General features: G+C 36.1%; 1 protein-coding gene across 1 annotated transcript; it reads left to right on the top strand.

The window, feature by feature from the left end:
• Positions 1-18,242: 18,242 nt before the first annotated feature.
• On the top strand, positions 18,243-20,026 carry LOC145054054 (elicitor-responsive protein 1-like). Its single transcript, XM_079002184.1, has 7 exons — positions 18,243-18,422; positions 18,608-18,712; positions 18,794-18,920; positions 19,026-19,097; positions 19,196-19,241; positions 19,320-19,644; positions 19,764-20,026. The coding sequence occupies exons 1-7, from the start codon at positions 18,380-18,382 to the stop codon at positions 19,799-19,801; spliced, it is 756 nt and encodes a 251-aa protein (XP_078858310.1). The 5' UTR covers positions 18,243-18,379; the 3' UTR covers positions 19,802-20,026.
• Positions 20,027-20,458: the final 432 nt, after the last annotated feature.

Here is a 20,458-nt window from a genome sequence, read left to right as displayed (position 1 = left end):
ACAAGTTCAAGCACTATGAGAAACCTATAAGTAATGAAGGATGTAATGTTTGATCAAAAAGAGAGGATAATTGCATAATAACACTAACTAACATTAGCAACATACTTTACAAACGAACACCCTTTAACCCCCGTAACGCGGGGGAATCTTTTCCAGTTATGTATAAAAAAATTTAGATTATCATAACTTATTCCAAAAATAACATTTATTTCGTAAAGCATAACAAATAAATTGAGGAACAACATATTATAAACATATTTACATGTTAAAACACTGGCCCAAATATTATATAATCTAATACTATGTGGATCATAACATAATATTTTGCATGTATAATGTCTAATGTCCTTGATGTTCATAATTTAGTTACATGCTTTCCCATCATTAAATGTATTTTCTCGTTTATGGACAATAACCGGTATTTGGTAGGAGAATTGATTTGAATACAACAATGTTCATCTATACAATACAATTTATATTTTAGAGAGTTGTTGCATAGAAATCTAAAAGTGTTTCGTACAAATCATTTCTTTATTTTAGATACTATATATGTCAGTTTATTTACTGACGATACATGTTGCTACTTTATAAATGCGTGTGTCCGAATTGAAATGTTGAAATGTGGAGACAAATTTTAATTTATTTAGTTATAAACACTTAACAATTTCGAAAATATGTTTTAGAGTTCTAATTTTTTAGTCTTGGGGAAAAATAATCATTTTTTGCCTAATTATGTTTGATGTTGGTTAAATATTCTCCATGTAATAGTTTGATTACATAATTGATGTTAAAATAAATATTAAAATGTTCTGAGATTTTTGACAAATTTATGAAGTTATTTAATTTATTATGTATACAAATTTATGGTATTTATTTAAGAAATCTAAAAGTTACATTTTACATGTTGAAGAGATAAACGGGGAAAAGGAAATTGTTACACCCATCCACAAGATCGTTAGAGCCATGCTAGGACTTGCGTCCCGGGAGCGACTTCCGACAATCAAGTTAGTATCGATATGAAATATAGGTAAGATCCTTTAAGTGGAAGGAAACCAATTATGTGCATATAAGAGAGTCATAGAGAGATTGTAACTTACTTTCGTCCCCCATTATGTCTGTCAAGGGATGTATTTATAAAAGAAGTACACTTTACCTTGGGAAGGAAAGTAGAGAGTTGTACTTGAGGTGTGTGGAACACCTTTTGTCTTGGGAATGAGTGGACAGTATTACCGAACCAACATGACAATACCGAACCGAACTGAACCATGTTATATGAAGAACCATGTTTGACCAAACCACATTGGCATAACCATGTTTGGCCGAACCACATTGGCAAGACCATGTTTGGCGGAACCATGTTGGTCAATATAGACAATACTTGCAAAAAGATTTGATAAAGGATATATATATATATATATATATATATATATATATATATATATATATATATATATATGGTTAAGTTCAAATGAGAACACTATTTAATGTGAGAACGTGAGAACACTACTTTATGTTACTATTCTACTATGAATTTAATATGTATAGTATTGTAGTAACTATAATATGAATATATTCAATTTTATATTACTATTCTACTATAAAATTTATATATATTTGTAGTAATTCAATAAATTCTAATGTGAATGTTAAATATGTGATTGTTTATATATTCGGTGATTAATAATGTCATAAAGTTGTACATACAAAATTTTAATGTGAATATTAATGTGTGATTGTTCGTATATTTGTTGATGAATAAATTCATATCATTGTATATACAAAATTCATAGTAGAATAGTAACATAAAGTAGTGTTCTCACGTTCTCACATTAAATAGTGTTCTCATTTGAACTTAACCCTATATATATATATATATATATATATATATATATATATATATATATATATATATATATCCATATATCCATATACTAATAAAAGAGTAGTGTTTTTGCCATGTGTCACCATATTAGACCTCTTAATTAATGTGTTGCTACTTGTCAATCTATTAGTTCTCCATTTTAAATTTATTTGACCTCCTCATTAATGTGATGTTATTTGTCAATATATTTATTATCTATTTTAAATTTTAAAATTTATATTATTGTTTTCATTAATTCACATATAAAAAATATCTAATATATATTAAAAATCAATTTTACATATTTATTTGAATCAACGATTATAATTTCATATAACTAATAAAAATATTTTTAAATTAATAATTTATTTAAAATAACTGATTAACATTTTGAGTTTTTACTATAAAAGTTTGATTAATTTTATAACCGTGGTTCCCACGGGTTATAAACTAGTATATATATATATATATATATATATATATATATATATATATATATATATATATATATATATATAGTCATTGAACTCAAAATCCATTAAATGTGAATGTGACATCTCACAATGGTATAGTTTCATCTTTTGAATAATAATTAAATGTGTTACCTTATTTAACTCTACCATTGAAGTCATAATTATGGATACTCTTAGGTTGTGTTTGGTGTGCCACAACTAACCTATTTTTCAAGGTTTTTTTTAAGTTGTCATGTTTAGCAAACCAAAAAGTAGCTTATAAGCTAGTTTTTTTTTTTAAATAATAATAAATAACTAAAAAAAATTTAAAAAATTAAAAAAAAAAAGAAACTAGTTAGACTAGCTTTTTGGGAGGTTTTTAAATTTTTTCCATATATAATTTTAATTACTTATAAGAAATATATTCTTTTACATGTCTTTTTATGTCATTTTATATCTTTCAGCTAACTTATCAGTTAATTTTACATTACTTATCAGTTAAGTTAACTAAATGTCATTTTCTACCAGCTAATTTTTCAGCTATCAGCTAGTTTTTCATATAACAACTAACTTTTCAACTATTAATTAAACTTTAAAAAAATAAGACAAAATTGCAAAAATGGTCCCTATGGTATGCATTTTTTGGGGGGTTTTAGTCCAAACCATGACTTTTTTGGTTTCGTGGTCCTTTTGGGCTACTTTCATAGAAGAATTGGTCCCCGATAAAGTAGAAAAGACTACTTTGCCCTTTTAATTTGTTATTTCTATTTACTTAAATATTCTTTTTCTTTTATTTAATTATAAATGTTAAACAAATCAAGAATGGGACCCACCTGCTCTCTTTCTCTCTCTCTCTCTCTCTCTCTCTCTCTCTCTCTCTCTCTCCCCCCCCCCCATTTCTTACGGTTCTTTCTTTCTTTCTTCTTGATTTCCGGTAAGACCACCCACCGAAAATGGTGTTTACCGGCCACCAAGGAAGACAAACAGCTCCTATCATCCTCTTCCCTTTTTCTAGGTGAAGGTAAGCAGCAAAGAGTAGCACCGAAAAATGGCAGACGGGGTTATGTACGTCGGCGAGGGGTAGTAGTCGGCGTCTTCGATGAGAAAATGGAGCAAAGTTCTTTAGGGGTGTTTCGTTGTGGAGTTGATGAGCAAATGGTGGAGGGGATAGCTGCTCTTCGGCGAGCCCTCGTAGGTTCCTTTCTTGTCGTCAACAGTAAAGAAAACGAAGGAACAAAGCAGCGGTAGCAGCGCCGAATAGGGGGTGCTTGGATGTTGCTATTCGACAGGAAAGAACGAGGGAGGACGAGAGTCAATTTTCCGGTGGTGAATCACGAAGGAGACGGAGGCTGCTTTGGCGGCTTCCCTTGGCTTCTTTCCTCCTGTCGTCGACAGTTAAACACGAAGGGGACAGGGGTGTTTGGGTGATGCTTTTCGAAAATTGCGGAGGTGTTTGACAGCTGGGATTGAAGAAGGAGAAAGGAAGGGTCTGTTGCCCATGGTGGTGGCCGGAAAACGCATCACCTCCGGTGGAGTTTTTTGGCAACGAAACGGAGAAGAAAGGAGAGAGAGAGAGAGAGAGAGAGAGAGAGAGAGTGTGTGTGTGTGTGTGTGTATGTGTGTGTGTGAAAGAGAATAGGGTGTGAGCCCCATTTTATTATTAATAAAACATTAAATTAAATAGAAAAAAACATAAAAGATATATCTAGAGGACAATTTAGTCATTTCAATTTTAGGATGGACCATTTTCACATGCAAACTAGTCCAAAAGGACCACGAAACCAAAAAAATCATGGTTTTGACTAAAACCCAAAAAAATGCATACCACAAGGACCATTTTTGCAATTTTGTCAAAAAATAATACAATCTTATTAATTTCATAAAAATAATTGGATCCCATCCCAAATAAGATGTCGTATATGTGGAAAGTTGCCTACGATAATAATTATATCCCAAATAATATGGCGTATATGTGGAAAGTTGCCTGTGATAATGATTACATTAAATATTAAAATATAACTGATATGATAATCATTAAAATATGATATAACCCCACAAATTCATAATGTATTTCAAACGATCCAAATACGACCATTCTTTTTATCGTTTTTACTCGAAATTACTTACCTCAATCGAGTATCGAGACAAAGCCATAGTAGTTACTTATGCCGTTTATCTTATTTTGTTTATTATTTATTTTAATATAATTAGTTTATTAAAGTATATAATGTTGAGTTGCTTGTAAAAATTTGGCCAATATTAAATGATAAACCTTTAAAAACATAAAATATGAATTCTGTCATTGATTATTAGTTCAACAAACTTCATCACCATCGTTATGCCTATGTGATAATAGAGTTGTATGATTAATGAATGAGAGAGATTACAAGGTTCTTGAAAAGCATAAAAGCAAATAACAACAATATATGAAGTATAAAGGCAAACTACACTAACTCTAACCATAATGAACTAAAGATAAAAAAGGAGCCCAAAACAGGTGAGCTTATAATATATATATATATATATATATATATATATATATATATATATATATATATATATATGTATATATATATGCTAACATCCCCCCTCAAACTCACAATATCACAGTAATAAGCATTGAGAGTTTGTCACACAAAAACAGAAATCGAGACGCTGACAAAGCCTTCGTAAAAATATCAACAAGCAGACAAGCTGCAATGTGGATGGAACAAACGGAAGCGATATGGTCATGAGTTGTAGTGATGACAGGTGAAGTGACAATCAATCACAATGTGCTTCGTTCGCTCATGGAAAACAAAATTCTTTACAATCCGTATCGCATTTTTGTTATCACAATACAGGGAAGTAAGTGAAGAAATGTGGACCCTCAGATCTGCAAGAAGTCACCGTAACTAGATAATCTCACATGTAGTCACAACCATAACACGATACTCAGCCTCCGTGGAATATCTAGAAACAACGTCTTGTTTCTTGCTTTTCCAAGAAATAAGAGACTCTCAAAGAAACACGCAAAATCCAATGGTGGATTTTCGATCATATGACGATCACCATCCCAATCAACATCACTATAGGCACGCAACTCAAGACATGACGTCGAGGGAAACAAGAGGGTCTGAAACTGAGTGCCACGAAGATATCTCAGAATACGGAGTATAGTGCCCCAATAAACATAAGTAGGAGTAATTTTTGGAAATTATAGAGGTAATCTTTCAAGTTGGCAAGTTTCCTCTATCCCACATTGGTGGGGAAGATATGGCTGCAGAATATCCTGCCATTTCGTAGATATGGTAGCATAATATTCTACAATTTTGTAGATATTGCAACAAAATATTCTAGAACTTCGTAGATATGGAAACAACATATTCCACCACGTCGTAGATATGCCAACAAAATATTCTGGAAGGGTTAGAAAACGTATAGCTTGGAGAGTAAGTCGTTGCCCTAGGGTTTCCAAGGGTCGTCCCATGTGGGCCCCTTTTTTGCCTTCTAGGGTTTCAATGCTTATAAATACTGCTCCCTAGGAGCCATACTTGAGACTTACAAAATTTGAAGCTTTCTTCCTCTCTTTGCGCTTTTCTTCCAGTTTCTGAGTATTCACTTTGCGTTTATCGTTTTCCAGTGTTGTTGGAAAATCGATAGATCCTCATTAAATCCTGGGGTTTTACTATGTTGTTTACAGCCAATATAAGCGAAGTAAAAACCTTTAAGGACAGGAGTTCGATCCGTGCATTTATTCCAAAATAAGTATCAACCGTCAACAGATCGGTTTTACATTATTGTATTGTTTTTAATTTCGTCCAACAACAGGACACTCTCATTCTACCTTTCTTATAATCAGATCTAATCGAGAAGGATTAATCTGGTTTCTGGACGAAACTTGATAATCATATTAATTATAATTAGATATATTAATCGCAACTAATCGACATATAATTCTCAATATTATTTGTCGGTTTCCTTGCGTGTCTATTGGTTTGATTTACAACAATCTTAAAGGTTTTTAATATTTGTGTTTATAAATCAACAGATTAATGGACTCCCAAATATTAACTGCTAGTCTCCACTAAACAAACCAAGAGTTTTCCAAGCTTGACCAATTTGATGGTCATAACTACACCCGTTGGGCTGACAACGTCAAGTTCATGCTTCATGTGTTGAAGCTCGCTTATGTTTTGGACCCAAAACTGGCCCCACTTCCTGCTGATCTAATTCCCAAGGCGGGGAAAACTGTGGATCCAACGATCATCTTTGATTTGGATAAGCAAAGGGCTTTACGTAGTGAGTCTGAGGAACTGTGTGTGGGTCACATCAAGAACTCACTGTCTGATCGGCTTTATGATCTTTACGCACCTGTCAAGGATCTGAGAGAGCTATGGAGTACTTTGGAACTCAAGTACAAGGCACATGAGGAAAGTACTAACAAGTACCTAGTATCAAAGTACCTAGAGTTTCAAATGGTTGATGACAAACCTATCATGGAGCAAGTTCATGAGCTTTAGGTCATGGTCAACAAGCTGAACATGCTCACCATCTCGATACCAGAACTCTTTCAGGTTGGTGCGATCATCGCAAAACTACCACCCTCATGGAAAGACTTCTCCAAGATAATGATGCACAAATCTGAGGACTACCCCTTGGATGATCTGATGAAACACCTCCACATTGAGAAGGAAACTCGTACCAGGGACAAACATGGTAAATTCGGATCGAGTGTGCACCATGTATCAGCTGGGGGTTCTGGTCATAAGACCAAGTTTGGGGGACAAAACAAAAGGAACTTGGGACCCAAGAAACAAAGCTTCAAGAAACCAAGTCATCATAATCCTAACTCAAAGTCGAAGAGGGTCGGACTTTGCCATGTTTGCGGAGAGATTGGGCACTATGCGAGAGAATGCAAAGATCACAAATTAGGACCGGTTGCACTTGCAGTCGAGAAAGTGACTAATATGGTTGCAAGTGTGAACATTGGAGATATTTTCATGATCTCTTCACTTACCCAAGCAATTTATGCTCGCGGATGGTTCGTAGATGCTAGATCCACTGTGCATGCTTGTGGGCAACGAGAGAGCTTCAGCACTTACCATCCAATGCCACCAGGAATGGTTATTGTTTGTTTTGATGATCAAAGAGCTGAAGTTCACACATGGTGAATTGGTTACCCTTCAAGATGTTCTTCATGTTCCTAGTATCTCGAAGGGGTTGGTTTCTGCGGACAAGTTTGAAAAAGGTGGGTTCAAAATGGAGCTTGAGAAAGGCAGGATTGTGATCACTAAGGGCAGAAGATATGTTGGGAGGGTCAACAATTGTTCAGGGATGAATCTTTTCTACCTTAGTGATGAGGGTAGTGCAAGTGGGTCTAGTGTTGATAGTAATGGTGCAAGTGTTGCATGTGTGTCAAGTGTTGCTAGTAATGATGTAATTAGTGGATTGGTTGCAAATGTGAATGAAGTGAACTTTTTTTGTTATGCTGTTTGTTCAATTTCTTTATGGCATAAACGTTTAGCACACACAAATGTTAAAAATATTGAAAAAAAATGCAAAGTAAAAGAATGTTAAAATATGACTCAAAAGAGTTTGATAAATGTGAAACTTGTGTGAAATCAAATTTTACAAAGAAACCATTTCCATCAGTTAAGAGAAATACATAATTACTTGAGTTGATTCATTTTGATATATGTAGATTAAATGGAATACTTAGTCGGGAAGGAAGAAGGTATTTCATCACATTTTGTGATGACTTCAGTCGATATCTACATGTTTATTTGCTGAGATCAAAAGATGAATCTTTTGAAGTATTTACACGGTATAAGGTTGAGGTCGAAAATCAACTTGAAAGACACATTAAAATTATTCGCTCAGATAGAGGCGGGGAATATTCAACCAAGAGTTTGACACATTCTGTGAAGAGAATGGAATCAAACATGAGAGAACTTCACCATATACTCCTCAACAAAATGGTTTGGCTGAAAGAAAGAACCAAACCCTTTGTGAGATGGTAAACAGTATGTTGAACCAATCGGGTCAACCAAACAATATGTGGGGGAAGCACTATTGACTGCTTGTTATGTTCATAATAGGATCACTAGTTGTGTGATTCCTATAAGCCCTTATGAGTTGTGGAAAGGTAGAAAGCCTAACCTAGACTATTTGAAAGTGTGGGGGTGTGTTGCTTATTATCGGACTCCCAATCCTAAGCGAACCAAATTAGGAGCACGAGCTAATAAGAGTATATTTATTGGATATGCTCACAATATCAAGACTTACCGATTATTAGATATTGAATCAGGTGTTGCTATGGAATCCAGAGATGTGGAATTTTTTGAGGACAAGTTTTCTAGGGATGATGAAAACTCCAGTCATAAAACACCTACAAGTACTTCTCGAGAAATACTCCCACCTCCTCCTATTGTGGAAGAACCAAGGAGAAGTACCAGGGCTAGAATAGAGAAAAGTTTTGGAGATGATTTCTATTCTTATTTGGCCAAAGGAACGCAAAAGAAAGTGATGAGAGAGGTCATATTTTCCATTAACTTGGTTGATGATCCTAAGACCTTTACTAAAGCCATGACGTCTAGAGATGCTCCTTTGTGGAAGGAAGCCATCAATGATGAAATGGACTCAATTATGGGTAATGGAAATTAGGAGTTAGTTGATCTACCCAGAGGGAGGAGACCTATAGGACCCAAATGGATATTCAAGAAAAAATATCATCCAGGAGGATCTATATTTGCTTATAAAACAAGATTAGTTACTAAAGGCTACAAGTAGCGAGAAGGGATCGGTTATTTTGATAACTATGCCCTAGTTGCTAGGTTTAGTTCTATTAGAACTCTCATAGCAATATCGACTTTGAAAGGATTGTACATTCATCAAATGGATGTGAAGACAACCTTTCTGAATGGTTATCTCAAGGAGGAGATTTACATGGAACAACCTGATGGTTTCATGATACCTGGACAAGAAAACAAAGTATGTAGACTTGTTAAATCCTTATATGGGTTGAGAAAGCTCCCAAACAGTGGCATGAGAGATTTGACACCAGTGTAACTACTTTCAGATTCTAGCATAATAGTGTTGACAGGTGTATTTATTCCAAATATACATCCGAGTACATAGTTGTTATATGCCTTTATGTTGATGATATGATGATCATTGGTACTCACCTAGAAGGTATTATTGAGACGAAGAAATACCTATTCTTGAACTTTAAGATGAAAGATCTTGGAGAAGTTTATACAATTCTAGGTATAAAGGTGAAAAGGACAGGCGGTCAGATTTCTCTGAGTCAATCGCATTATATGGAGAAAATTCTGACAAAGTTTCAACATTTGAACATTAATGAATTCAACACTCCTTGTAACACCCTGATCCTCAAGTATTGATAATGACATTTCGGTTTGGATTTTTGGAGGACCTACTCGGCGAGTTGGCTTCCCTACTCGTCGAGTATTAGCGGGTTTGGACGCGGGGTTTAATGATCTACTCGTCGAGTCCATTATGGTACTCAACGAGTAGATGCTGGCAGATGAAACCTTAGATTCCAGGGCCTTGCACCCTATTTAAAGGGTCATTAGCCTCCCTTGGCCTCCCCTTTACAGCTCTATACCTCCTTAAAACCCTTATTCGATTGTGAGTGTGTTCTTGGTGATTTTGAAGCTTGAAGGAGGGATTTGGTGAAGGAATCACTTGAGGAATAAAGCTAGAAGAAGCAAGGGCTCGTGGGGATTCTAGATCTACTTCCGTGGAGCACTTTCTGAAGGTATTAAGCTGTCTCTTGGCTCATTTCCACCCAAAACCCTCTTGTGCATGGATTCTAAGAAAGGGCTTTTGTGTTTAAGCCAAGATCTGAAGTTGTAACTTCAGATCTGAACTCCTTTTGGCCTTAAGATGCATAAAGTTATCAGTTGAGCTTAGCATGTACCTTCCCTCGTATGACCCCATTCCAAGCTTAGATTTGCTATTTTAGGGCCTTAAAGCCTTGCATGCACATAAAGTTTGCAACTTTACATGGAAAGCATGCCTCAGGAGCCTAGATCTGTAGTTTGGAAGCTTTGCATGGCTCAAAAAAGGTCTGTATGGCTTGAGATCTGAAAGGACTTGGCGAGTCACTGGGGGTGACTCGGCGATTTATTTGAAGGCAGGCATGGACTCGACGAGTTGGATGAACAACTCGGCGAGTCGGATGAAGGTTACCTAGAACTCGGCGAGTTGAAGGAACAACTCGGCGAGTCGAGTAAGATTTCCCAATGGTTGGATGTTCGTAGACGTGTCGAGTGTCAAGCAAGGGAACTCAACGAATGACCTTAGATTATCAATCAAGACTGTATGAACTCGGCGAGTCGCCTCGATGACTTGGGGAGTAGATGTTATTCTGGGAAACTCGGCGAGTCACTGGTTGTACTCGACGAGTTAGGGTCAACATGGACCGTTGACTTGACCTTGGTTGTAGTTGACCAGGATGGACTTTAGGGAAATGACTGGATATTGTATGACACTTTTTAGGCAATTGCGTGGAGCAGCCCGTGGGGTACATTTGATCGCAAAGTGTCAGGTCAACATTCGTGACAGGTGAGTCTTCTCACCATACCCATGGGTCTAAGGCACCAAGGCCGTGTTTATGACATATGTGGTAGATATTCTGTGTGTTGTTATGTGATTGCATGTTATGTATGAAGACCCCGGGGGGAGCCCGTGGCATTGGATGTAAGACCATGTGGGGGTAGCCCATGGCAGTCCTAGGTGAAGACCATGTGGGGTAGCCCATGGCATTGGATGGAAGGCCATGTGGGGGAGCCCATGGCAGTCCTAGGCAAAGACCATGTGGGGTAGCCCATGGCACTTTCACAGGTTTCATGTGTGCATGGCTTACGTGATATATGTGTAGCTTTTATAGCTAACAGGATATATGATATGTGGTTTGTGTGTGTGTGGTATGCTCTGGGAAACTCACTAAGCATTTTGCTTACAGGTTGTTGACTGTTTCAGGTACTTCAGAGCCGAAGGGCAAAGGCAAGGCGTGATGACGTGGCGTGCACTCTACCTCTCTTTTTGTGTGATGGGACTATCTGATGTTTTCAAAAGTACAATGAAATTGTAATAATTGTGATTTGGGAAACAAATGGTTTGGAAATTATGAATTATGGGAATTGTTTGAGTAATTAAAAATGAAAAAAATTTCTTGATAAAAATTGGGTTGTTACACTCCTTTTGATTCAAGTGTGAAACTAAATGTGAATTCTGGTCGAGTAGTGGCTCAACTAGAATATGCTAATGCAGTTGGAAGTATGATGTATGCTACTCATTGCACTCGACTTGACATCGCATTCGTTGTAAGCAAACTAAGTCAATATACTATCAATCCAGAGATGGAACACTGGAAGGCAGTAGGTTGAGTATTGGGATACTTGGAAAGGACAAGTACTTTTTAGTTGACGTATTCGACATCAAATGGAATATTAGAAGGGTATTCTGGTGCTAGTTGGATAGATCACACAAGTGACTCGAAATCCACAAGTGGTTGGAATTATACGCTATTCGGCGGTGCTATTTCTTCGGCGAGCAAGAAACAGACATGCATAGATCATTCAACGATGGAAGCAAAGCTAATTGCCTTAGAAACAACGAGCAACGTGGCGAGTGTATTCAAGATCTACTTATGGATATCTGCTTGTGGGATATTCCAATGCCTTCAATACCCATATATTGTGACGGTGAGGCCGCATTGTCTAAAGTATATAATGCGGTATATAATGGGAAATCAAGACATGTAGATATGAGACATAGTTTTGTGAGACAGCTAATTGTAAGTGGTACCATCAAGGTTGTCTATGTCAAGACAAGTAGGAACTTGGCAGATCCATTTACCAAACCTCTGACAAGAGATTTGGTTACATCTACCACGAGAGTCATGGGTCTAAAACCACAATAGAATCGCTTAGTGATGGAAACCCAACTTGACATTAGGGCTCTTACTTCTCAAGTTTAAAGGGTAACAACGAAGTCAATAAGGATAAAAGGTACTATTATTAATGATAGATCCATGTGAGTTAGGATAGTACGTCGTTGCCGAGAACGAGGTTGAGTTACAACTCTTAACAAAGTTTGGGAGACATCTAAGCAATGAAGATGTTGTAAAACTTTGCCTATATGATTTAGAGGTGGTACCACCTCAAGTGTAGATTAGTGGTTTATCGTCTAAAGGTTCATGAAAAGGATTTATGGAGCATGGCCATATTAGTGCTCATGGAGAACGTAAAGATGGCATGTGATGTGTGGGGGGAAATCGGAGAGGTCACAAGGTTCATGGTTTAAACCTATAAGGACACCATTGCATTGGTCTCTTCTTGTTTGTTCTCATTAAACTAGGGCTTGATATTCGTGACACCCAAGTGACATCATGTGTCTGAGTGAAAGGAAACTTTCCAACTTGGTGGGGGATTGTTGGAAATTATAGAGGTAATCTTGCAAGTTGGCAAGTTTCCTCTATCCCACATTGGTAGGGGAAGATATAGCAACATAATATTCTACCATTTCGTAGATATGGCAACAAAATATTCTACCATTTTATAGATTTGGAAAAAGAATATTCTGGCACTTCGTAGATATGGCAACAAAATATTCTACCACATCGTAGATATGATAACAGAATATTCTGGAAGGGTTAGAGAATGGCTAGCTTAGAGAGTAAGTCGTTGTCCTAGGGTTTCCATGGATTGGACCATGTGGGCCCCTTTTCTTCTTTCTAGGGTTTCAATTCCTATAAATACAAGTCCCTAGGAGCCGTATTTGAGACTTACGAAATTTGAAGCTTTCTTCCTCTCTTTGCAATTTTCTTTCAGTTTTCGAGTATTCACTTTGCGTTTATCGTTTTCCAGTGTTGTTGGAAAATCGATAAATTTGCCTTAAATCCTAGGGTTTTACTCTGTTGCTTACAACCAATAGAAGCGAAGTAAATACCTTTAAGGATAGGAGTCTGATCCATGCAGTTATTCAAAAATCAAGATCAGCCGCCAATAGGTCGGTTTTACATTATTGTATTGCTTTTAATTTCGTCCAACAACAAGACACTCTCCTTCTACCTTTCTTATAATCAGATATATTCAAGAAGGATTAATTTGGTTTTTGGATGAAACTCGATAATCATATTAACTATAATTGGATCTATTAATCGTAACTATTGGCATATAATTCTCAATATTATTTGTCGGTTTCCTTGCGTGTCTATTGGTTTGATTTACAACAGTAATAAACTAACTGACAACACGAACAACATGAGAAATGTCTGGATGAGTAACTGTGAGATAAACCAAACTTCCCACAATAGTCCAGTAAAGATTCAGATCGGATAAAGGAACACCATCAACAGAAGAGTATCGTGCATTGGTTTCAAGAAGAGTATCTACAATCTGATTGTCAGTGAGGCCCACCCGTGTAAACAAGTCATATATATATATATATATATATATATATATATATATATATATATATATAGTCTGAGAAAGAGGATACCCTTTCTTAGACTAAGCTACCTCAATACCCAAGAAATAACGCAGCAAGCCCAAATCCTTCATAGCACATTGACGAGCTAGATCATGCTTCAAAGACTCAGTACCTCTTCATGGAGATCACCATTTAAAAAGGCATTTTTGACATCCATTTGAAAGATATTCCATTTTTGAACAGATGCAACTGCAATCATAGTACGTACTGTCGTCATCTTTGCCACTGGGGCAAAAGTCTCTTTATAGTTAAAACTGTATTATTGTGAATACCCTTTTGCTACAAATTTGGCCTTGTACTGCTCAACATACCCATCAAATTTTGTTTTTATCTTTTACACACAATGACAACCAATTGCATGTTTCCCAAGAGGAAGGGAAGCCAAATCCCATGTATGAGTCTGATGAAGAGCAGTGAGTTCCTCAGCCATAACAATCTGCTAAAGAGGATCCAATACAACTTCTCTATATGATTTAGGATCAGACAAACGGTAGATGCTCGCTATAAATGAAGAAAATGATGTAGAATAGGTAAAATCTAGAAGCTTGGTGGAGTTAATAGGATGAGTAGACCTCCTGATGGGAAGTGGAGGTGCATATTCAATCTCAACAGTCGAAGGTGCAGACTCAAGAAAAGTCAAGGAACTCTCTAAAGACAAGGGTGTGTCCTGAGCTGGAGGATCAGGCGGCGCAGATGAATCTCGAGCCTCTGTATCCTCATCAAAATGATCAATATATAGAAGATCTGACTTCGTTACATTATGGGACGTATCAGGAATCGAGTAGAAAGGAATATGTTCTAAAAAGGTGACATGCTAGGAAACATATAACTTCTGACTCACATGATCATAACAACGATGTCCTTTTTGTACAACACTATACCCAATAATACACAAATAGTAGATTTTGGTCCCAACTTGTTCCTCTCAACATGAGTACGAAGAATAAAACACATACATCTAAAAACTCATAGAGAAGAGTAGTCTGGTAAGTAGCCATATAGCTTCTCAAAAGGAGACTTTCCTGAATTCAATGCAGTAGGAATACAATTAATCACATAAACAACAACTAAGACTGTTTCTCCCCAAAAGGCATTAGGAACATATGCAGACAAGAGAAATGAGTGGGCTGTCTCAACAATATGTCGATGTTTTTGTTTTGCAGCACTATTTTGATGAGGAGTATCAGTACACGATGACTGGTGTATGGTACCATCAGATTCAAGTAACTGACTAAACTCATTAGATGTATATTCACCCCCTAAGTCACACCTGAAGCACTTTATCACAACTAAATATTGAGTTTTAACAAGAGCTCTAAAATTGTTGTAAATGCCAAAGTAATCAGATTTGCGTTTCATAAGATAAACCCAGGTATATTAAGTATAATAATCTATAAAAGATACATAATAGGTCAACCCACCCTTTGTGGATACTAGTGCAGGGCCCCACACATCATAATGAATAATATCAAAAGGAAAACAATAGAGCAAGACATACTTTTACTAAAAGATAAAGCAAAGAATGTTGCAAATTTACAACCACTACAATCAGAAATATCACAAGTGTTCAAATCACCCAAAACACCACTAGAAGCTAGAAAACTCAAACGTGATACAGATACATGTCCCAAACGAGAATGCCAAAGATAAAACTAAGAAGACAAAGGACTCAAATAAAAAGAAGACAAATCGATGCTGGAGGCAACAACAACATACACTCTGAGAACCTTTAAGCCATAAAGTTCTCCCACCCTACGGCTGATCCCAATCACCTTCTAAGTGTGTTGGTCCTGTATAACACATATGGAATCAGAAAAGAACACCCAATTACCAAACCTACACAATTGGTTGACCGAAAACAAGATTCAAAGTAAGTTTGGGAATGTAATAAACATCAAGGACAGACATATGAGGAATAGAAACAGACCCATCACTCTCGATTGTTTTAGATATATCACTAGAACGCATAACAGAGATAGATGGCATACATGATAGAGAAGTAAACAATGAAAAATAAAGAGACATGTGATAGGTTGCACCAAAATCTAAAATCCACAAAGATGAAAGTATACTTGATGTACCAGATAAAGTAGGACCAGAAATCCAGAATGAGACATAGATGCAGACATGACAGTAGGATCGGAGGCCAAATATTGTCTGAAACTCTCAAAAACCTTGGGATCCATTGCAGAAGGTGGCATGTTACCAACTGACTCAGTGTCAAGTGATGGAGCAGCAGCAACAACAAACTGTGGATGGCGAGGTGTCCATGGAGAAGCACCAGAAGAACGTAGTTGAAACTTTTGCTGACTAGACCTGTGTTGTTGTCCAGACTGAGTCTGACCAGATTTACCTTTGTTAACTAACAATGAACATTGAGCTTTCCAATGATTTTTCTGTTTGCGGAAGGCACGTTCATCATAAGCAACCCTTGTATTTTGACGATACAGATGAATGGAAATAGCAAGCATAACAGGAGTGGAAGTAGGAGTAGAGATTGCTTTAGAACATAGCCGAAACTTCTGCTGACTAGACCTATGTTGTCGTCCCGACTGAGTCTGACCAGATTTACCTTTGTTAAGTAACAATGGACATTGAGCTTTCCAATGATTTTTCTGTTTGCAGAAGGCACGTCATCATAAGCAACCCTTGTATTTTGACGAGACTGATTAGTGGAAATAGCAAGCACAATAGGAGTGGAGATTACTTTAGACCCTTTATCTGTGTAAGACTTTATACGAGTCTCTTCAGCAATCAGCTCATGAACAACAGAATCCACTAAGGGAAGAAGGGAACAATGAAGAATCATTCACGTAGGCCTTCAAAATCAGAACACAACGCCATCAAAAACTGAACCAAACATTGTTCTTCCCTCAGAGCAATATAAGGCTCAAAATCTTTTAATTCTTTAGATTTAGTAAGAGCCAACTGATCCCATAAATCAGACATAACAACATAGAAATCTTGAATACTCATATCATTTTGCTCAAGGGCACGAATGTCATATTCTAATTGATATTGTTTAGCAAAATTGGACTGAGTATACAGTCTCTCCAAATGGTTCCACACTTCCTTTTTTGTTTCATATTTAGCCAATTGCATACCAATAGACTGAGTAATAGAATTGTTAATCAAAGTAATGACCTTGGAGTTATCAATCTCCCAAGTATCAACCAACAAATCGAAACTTTCAGCTTGAGGCACTGAAGGTTTGACTTTAGTCCCAGTGATATAGCCCTATATATTCTTCCCACGAAGGAAGTTCTTCATAACATAGCTCCAATAAGTGTAATTCTTTCCATCAAGTCGAGTACTAATTGAATGAAGGGAACAATCCTTTCTAGTCAATGATAGAAATAAAAAAAAACATAACCACAATAATGGACAAGCAATCAGAGAACAAGAACAACAACAACAAACCAGCATACGTAACCAATCGAGCAGCAAGAAATCGAACAGCAAACCCTAGAATCCGAACAACAACAACAACAAATGAACACTAACAAACAAACGAACATCAGCAGCAAACGAACATCAAACGAACCAACTACAGTAACCCCCAAGATAATTGCTACAGAGCCTCCTAACAACATATCAAATCTCTGCTCTGATACCATGATAATAGAGTCATATGATTCATGAAAGAGAGATATTACAAGGTTCTTGAAAAACATAAAAACAAAGAAGAACAAGATGTGGAATATAAAGGCAAGCTAAGCTAACCCTAACCCTAATGAGCTAAAAACAAAAAGGATCCCAAAACAAATAGACTTATAATAAACATGTATATGCTAACACTATGATGGGTTGAGGTGGCAGGCGAGAGCCGTAGGAAACACCATATCTGGGGTGTGCGGGTGTACTGTAATTCATCTGCATGAATTGATTCCACCACACTTATTTCTTTTTCTCCATGTTTCATATTATTATACAATACAATATCGCATTGCTATATATTTCAAGTGGAGTAATATGTGACTACTTTCTAAAAGTGTAAAGGGAAGAAAAAAAAATAGCACGCCTAGAGTTGTAAATATATATAAAAAAAAATATAGCCCACATTCCTTGCCCTAATGTCGTGGACCTCCTCTTTTACAATCTCATTCATTATCATCGGACCACCGGACCATATCCATTAGCAAACGGGCTATAAAATAAAATTTTGAGATATATTCAAGCTATTTTAACTTATAATAATTAATTATTAAAGTATTAGACAATGAAGCGCTAAATATTGAAATTTCAAAGGTGTCAATTTCAAAAAATATATTAAGTTATTTGAGGTTATAATAATTAATTTTCTAAGTATTAGGTAATGAAGAATTAAATATTCAAAGAGGTCAATTTCAAAAAGATAAAATGAATGAATTAAATAATATTCTAAGTATAGCCGCTTGAGCCTTTCAGCGTTTACCAGTACGGAGGACTAGGCTTTTTAGTTTTTAACACTCTTACGCAAATTCCTGAAATACATATTCACCAATTTGCCTTATTTAGTCAAAGCGCGTTCAATCCTCTTCTATATATATAATCTCTCTCGATCACCCCAAGTTATCATCCTAGAATGACGACTCACGGCATCCATGGCAATCTTCTCGAAGTCACTGGTACGTACACGGTCGTTGAATTCATATCTGTTTAACTGTTTATGTAGGAATATATTAATCATTCTACAAAAACGAGTCGTGATCTAATTTGGTTGCTTTAGCACTAAAATTTCCGATACTTTTGTTTTTCTATGGTTATAATTTGTTAGATTTAAGATCTAATTTGGTTGTTTGGACTATTTCAGTTGTTAGCTGCAATAAATTGAAAGATACGGAGTGGATTTCCAGGCAAGATCCTTACGTTTGTGTTGAATACGGAAGCAACAGATCTCGGACACGTACCTGTACAGGTCAGCTCTCTGATCCTTTTCTGTTTATGAATTGATGTTTGAAGATCTGTGTTCTAATTTTCGATTATTGAATTGGTACAGATGGAGGCAAGAACCCTACGTTCCAAGAGAAATTCGTGTATACACTAATTGAAGGATTAAGAGAGTTGAATGTCAATGTTTGGAATAGCAATACAGTCAAACACGATGACTTTATTGGCAGCGGAAAGTAATTAATTCCTCTTTTTCATCCTGATTTGCTTCCATGAATTACATCCCCACTGTATTACCTTTTCTTTCTTCTCAATTAACCGATGTATTGTTGTTGTTACAGAGTTCAATTGGCGAAAGCTCTTTCACAGGGATTTGATGATAGCACTTGGCCATTGCAATCCAAAACTGGCAGGTTTGTGTTTTAGGGCATGGATTTTAGAGAATGTTCTTAGTTCTACTTGATTATACCTCTAGAATAACTTTCTAACCCTCAAATTTTTTTTCATTTAGACATGCTGGAGAGGTTCGATTGATTATACATTACACGAATGCCAATGTAAGTTCAATTTTTACCCTTTCAACAATATATGTTATGATTAAAAAAAAATTATAATTTTTGTTCTTTAATTTACAGAAACCAGCAAACAGTCATGCTTCAGGAGCTCCACAATATGGTCAACCACAGCCATCACTATACTCTGCACCACCACCACCACCACATCAGCCATCAGTATCATATCCACCACATGCTTCCGGCGGATATCCATATCCACCAGCCGGAGGTGGTGGTGGTGGTGGTGGTTACCCTGCACCATCGCCCTACCCCTCATACCCACCTAATGCCGCCTACCCACCCTCTCCCTACCCACCTCAGGCAGCAGCAGCTCCTTACGCAGCACAACCATATCCACCAAATTCAGCTTACCCTCCTCAACCTTATGGATCTTTTTATCCCCCTGGTAAGTCGATAATAGTAAAAAAAAAATTAATCAAGTAATGTAAGAAGTAAGAAAATTGTATAATGAAAAAGAAATAAAGTGCATTTCTACTAAATCAGTAATTTTTTTTTTGTGATCAGGTCCTCCTTACCCAGGTCAACGTCCTCCACCTTATTGAGAGAAAGTTGATACTTCCTATCCTTCATCAAGTAAACATGCAATGAAATGTGTATAAACTTGCTAGATGTGATCGAAACTGTAAATCTTTTATTATAGTGGCTTTGATCATTTTCGTAATATTTTTAGAATTTGAGTATTGAGTTATGTTTTAAATATGGTGTAGTGTTTTTTTTATTTCTTGCAAAATCTTTGTTTGATAATCATAATGATAAGTATTCTTTTATTGGTTGTTTGTTAAGTGTTGTATTATAAAGTTTCTTAAGTTGTGGCTTTTGAAAGCGTAATGTTTGTTTGGATTTGATTGTTTTTTTTTTTACCAAATATATTCGTACGAAGTTAATCTTGGTGCGATGTTAAGAAAGTCTGATATTGACTGAGGATTTATGAAAGGTCAACGATTAATAGTCTAATGTGATATTACTTCTACTTTCCATATTATGTTTTTTGAAATATTTAAAGTTTGAGTAATTTTTATAAATGATGATACATTATAAAAGTGTTTGCTTTTTAAAACTAGTGATAATGCAAAAAGTTTTAAACAATGATACATATTTTAAAGGAGAAACTTTTAATTTTTTTTGTTCTTACAAATCCTCCTATCCAATTAAATAATAACATGTGTAACATTTAATACTCATTTAATGAAATTTTAGTA

The sequence above is a fragment of the Lactuca serriola genome, chromosome 5 (genome assembly GCF_051521515.1).
Source record: "Lactuca serriola cultivar US96UC23 chromosome 5, Lser_US96UC23_V15, whole genome shotgun sequence".
Taxonomy (NCBI): Eukaryota; Viridiplantae; Streptophyta; class Magnoliopsida; order Asterales; family Asteraceae; genus Lactuca; species Lactuca serriola.
The sequence above is the reverse complement of the archived record's forward strand: the minus strand, read 5'-3'. Positions and strand labels throughout refer to the sequence as shown.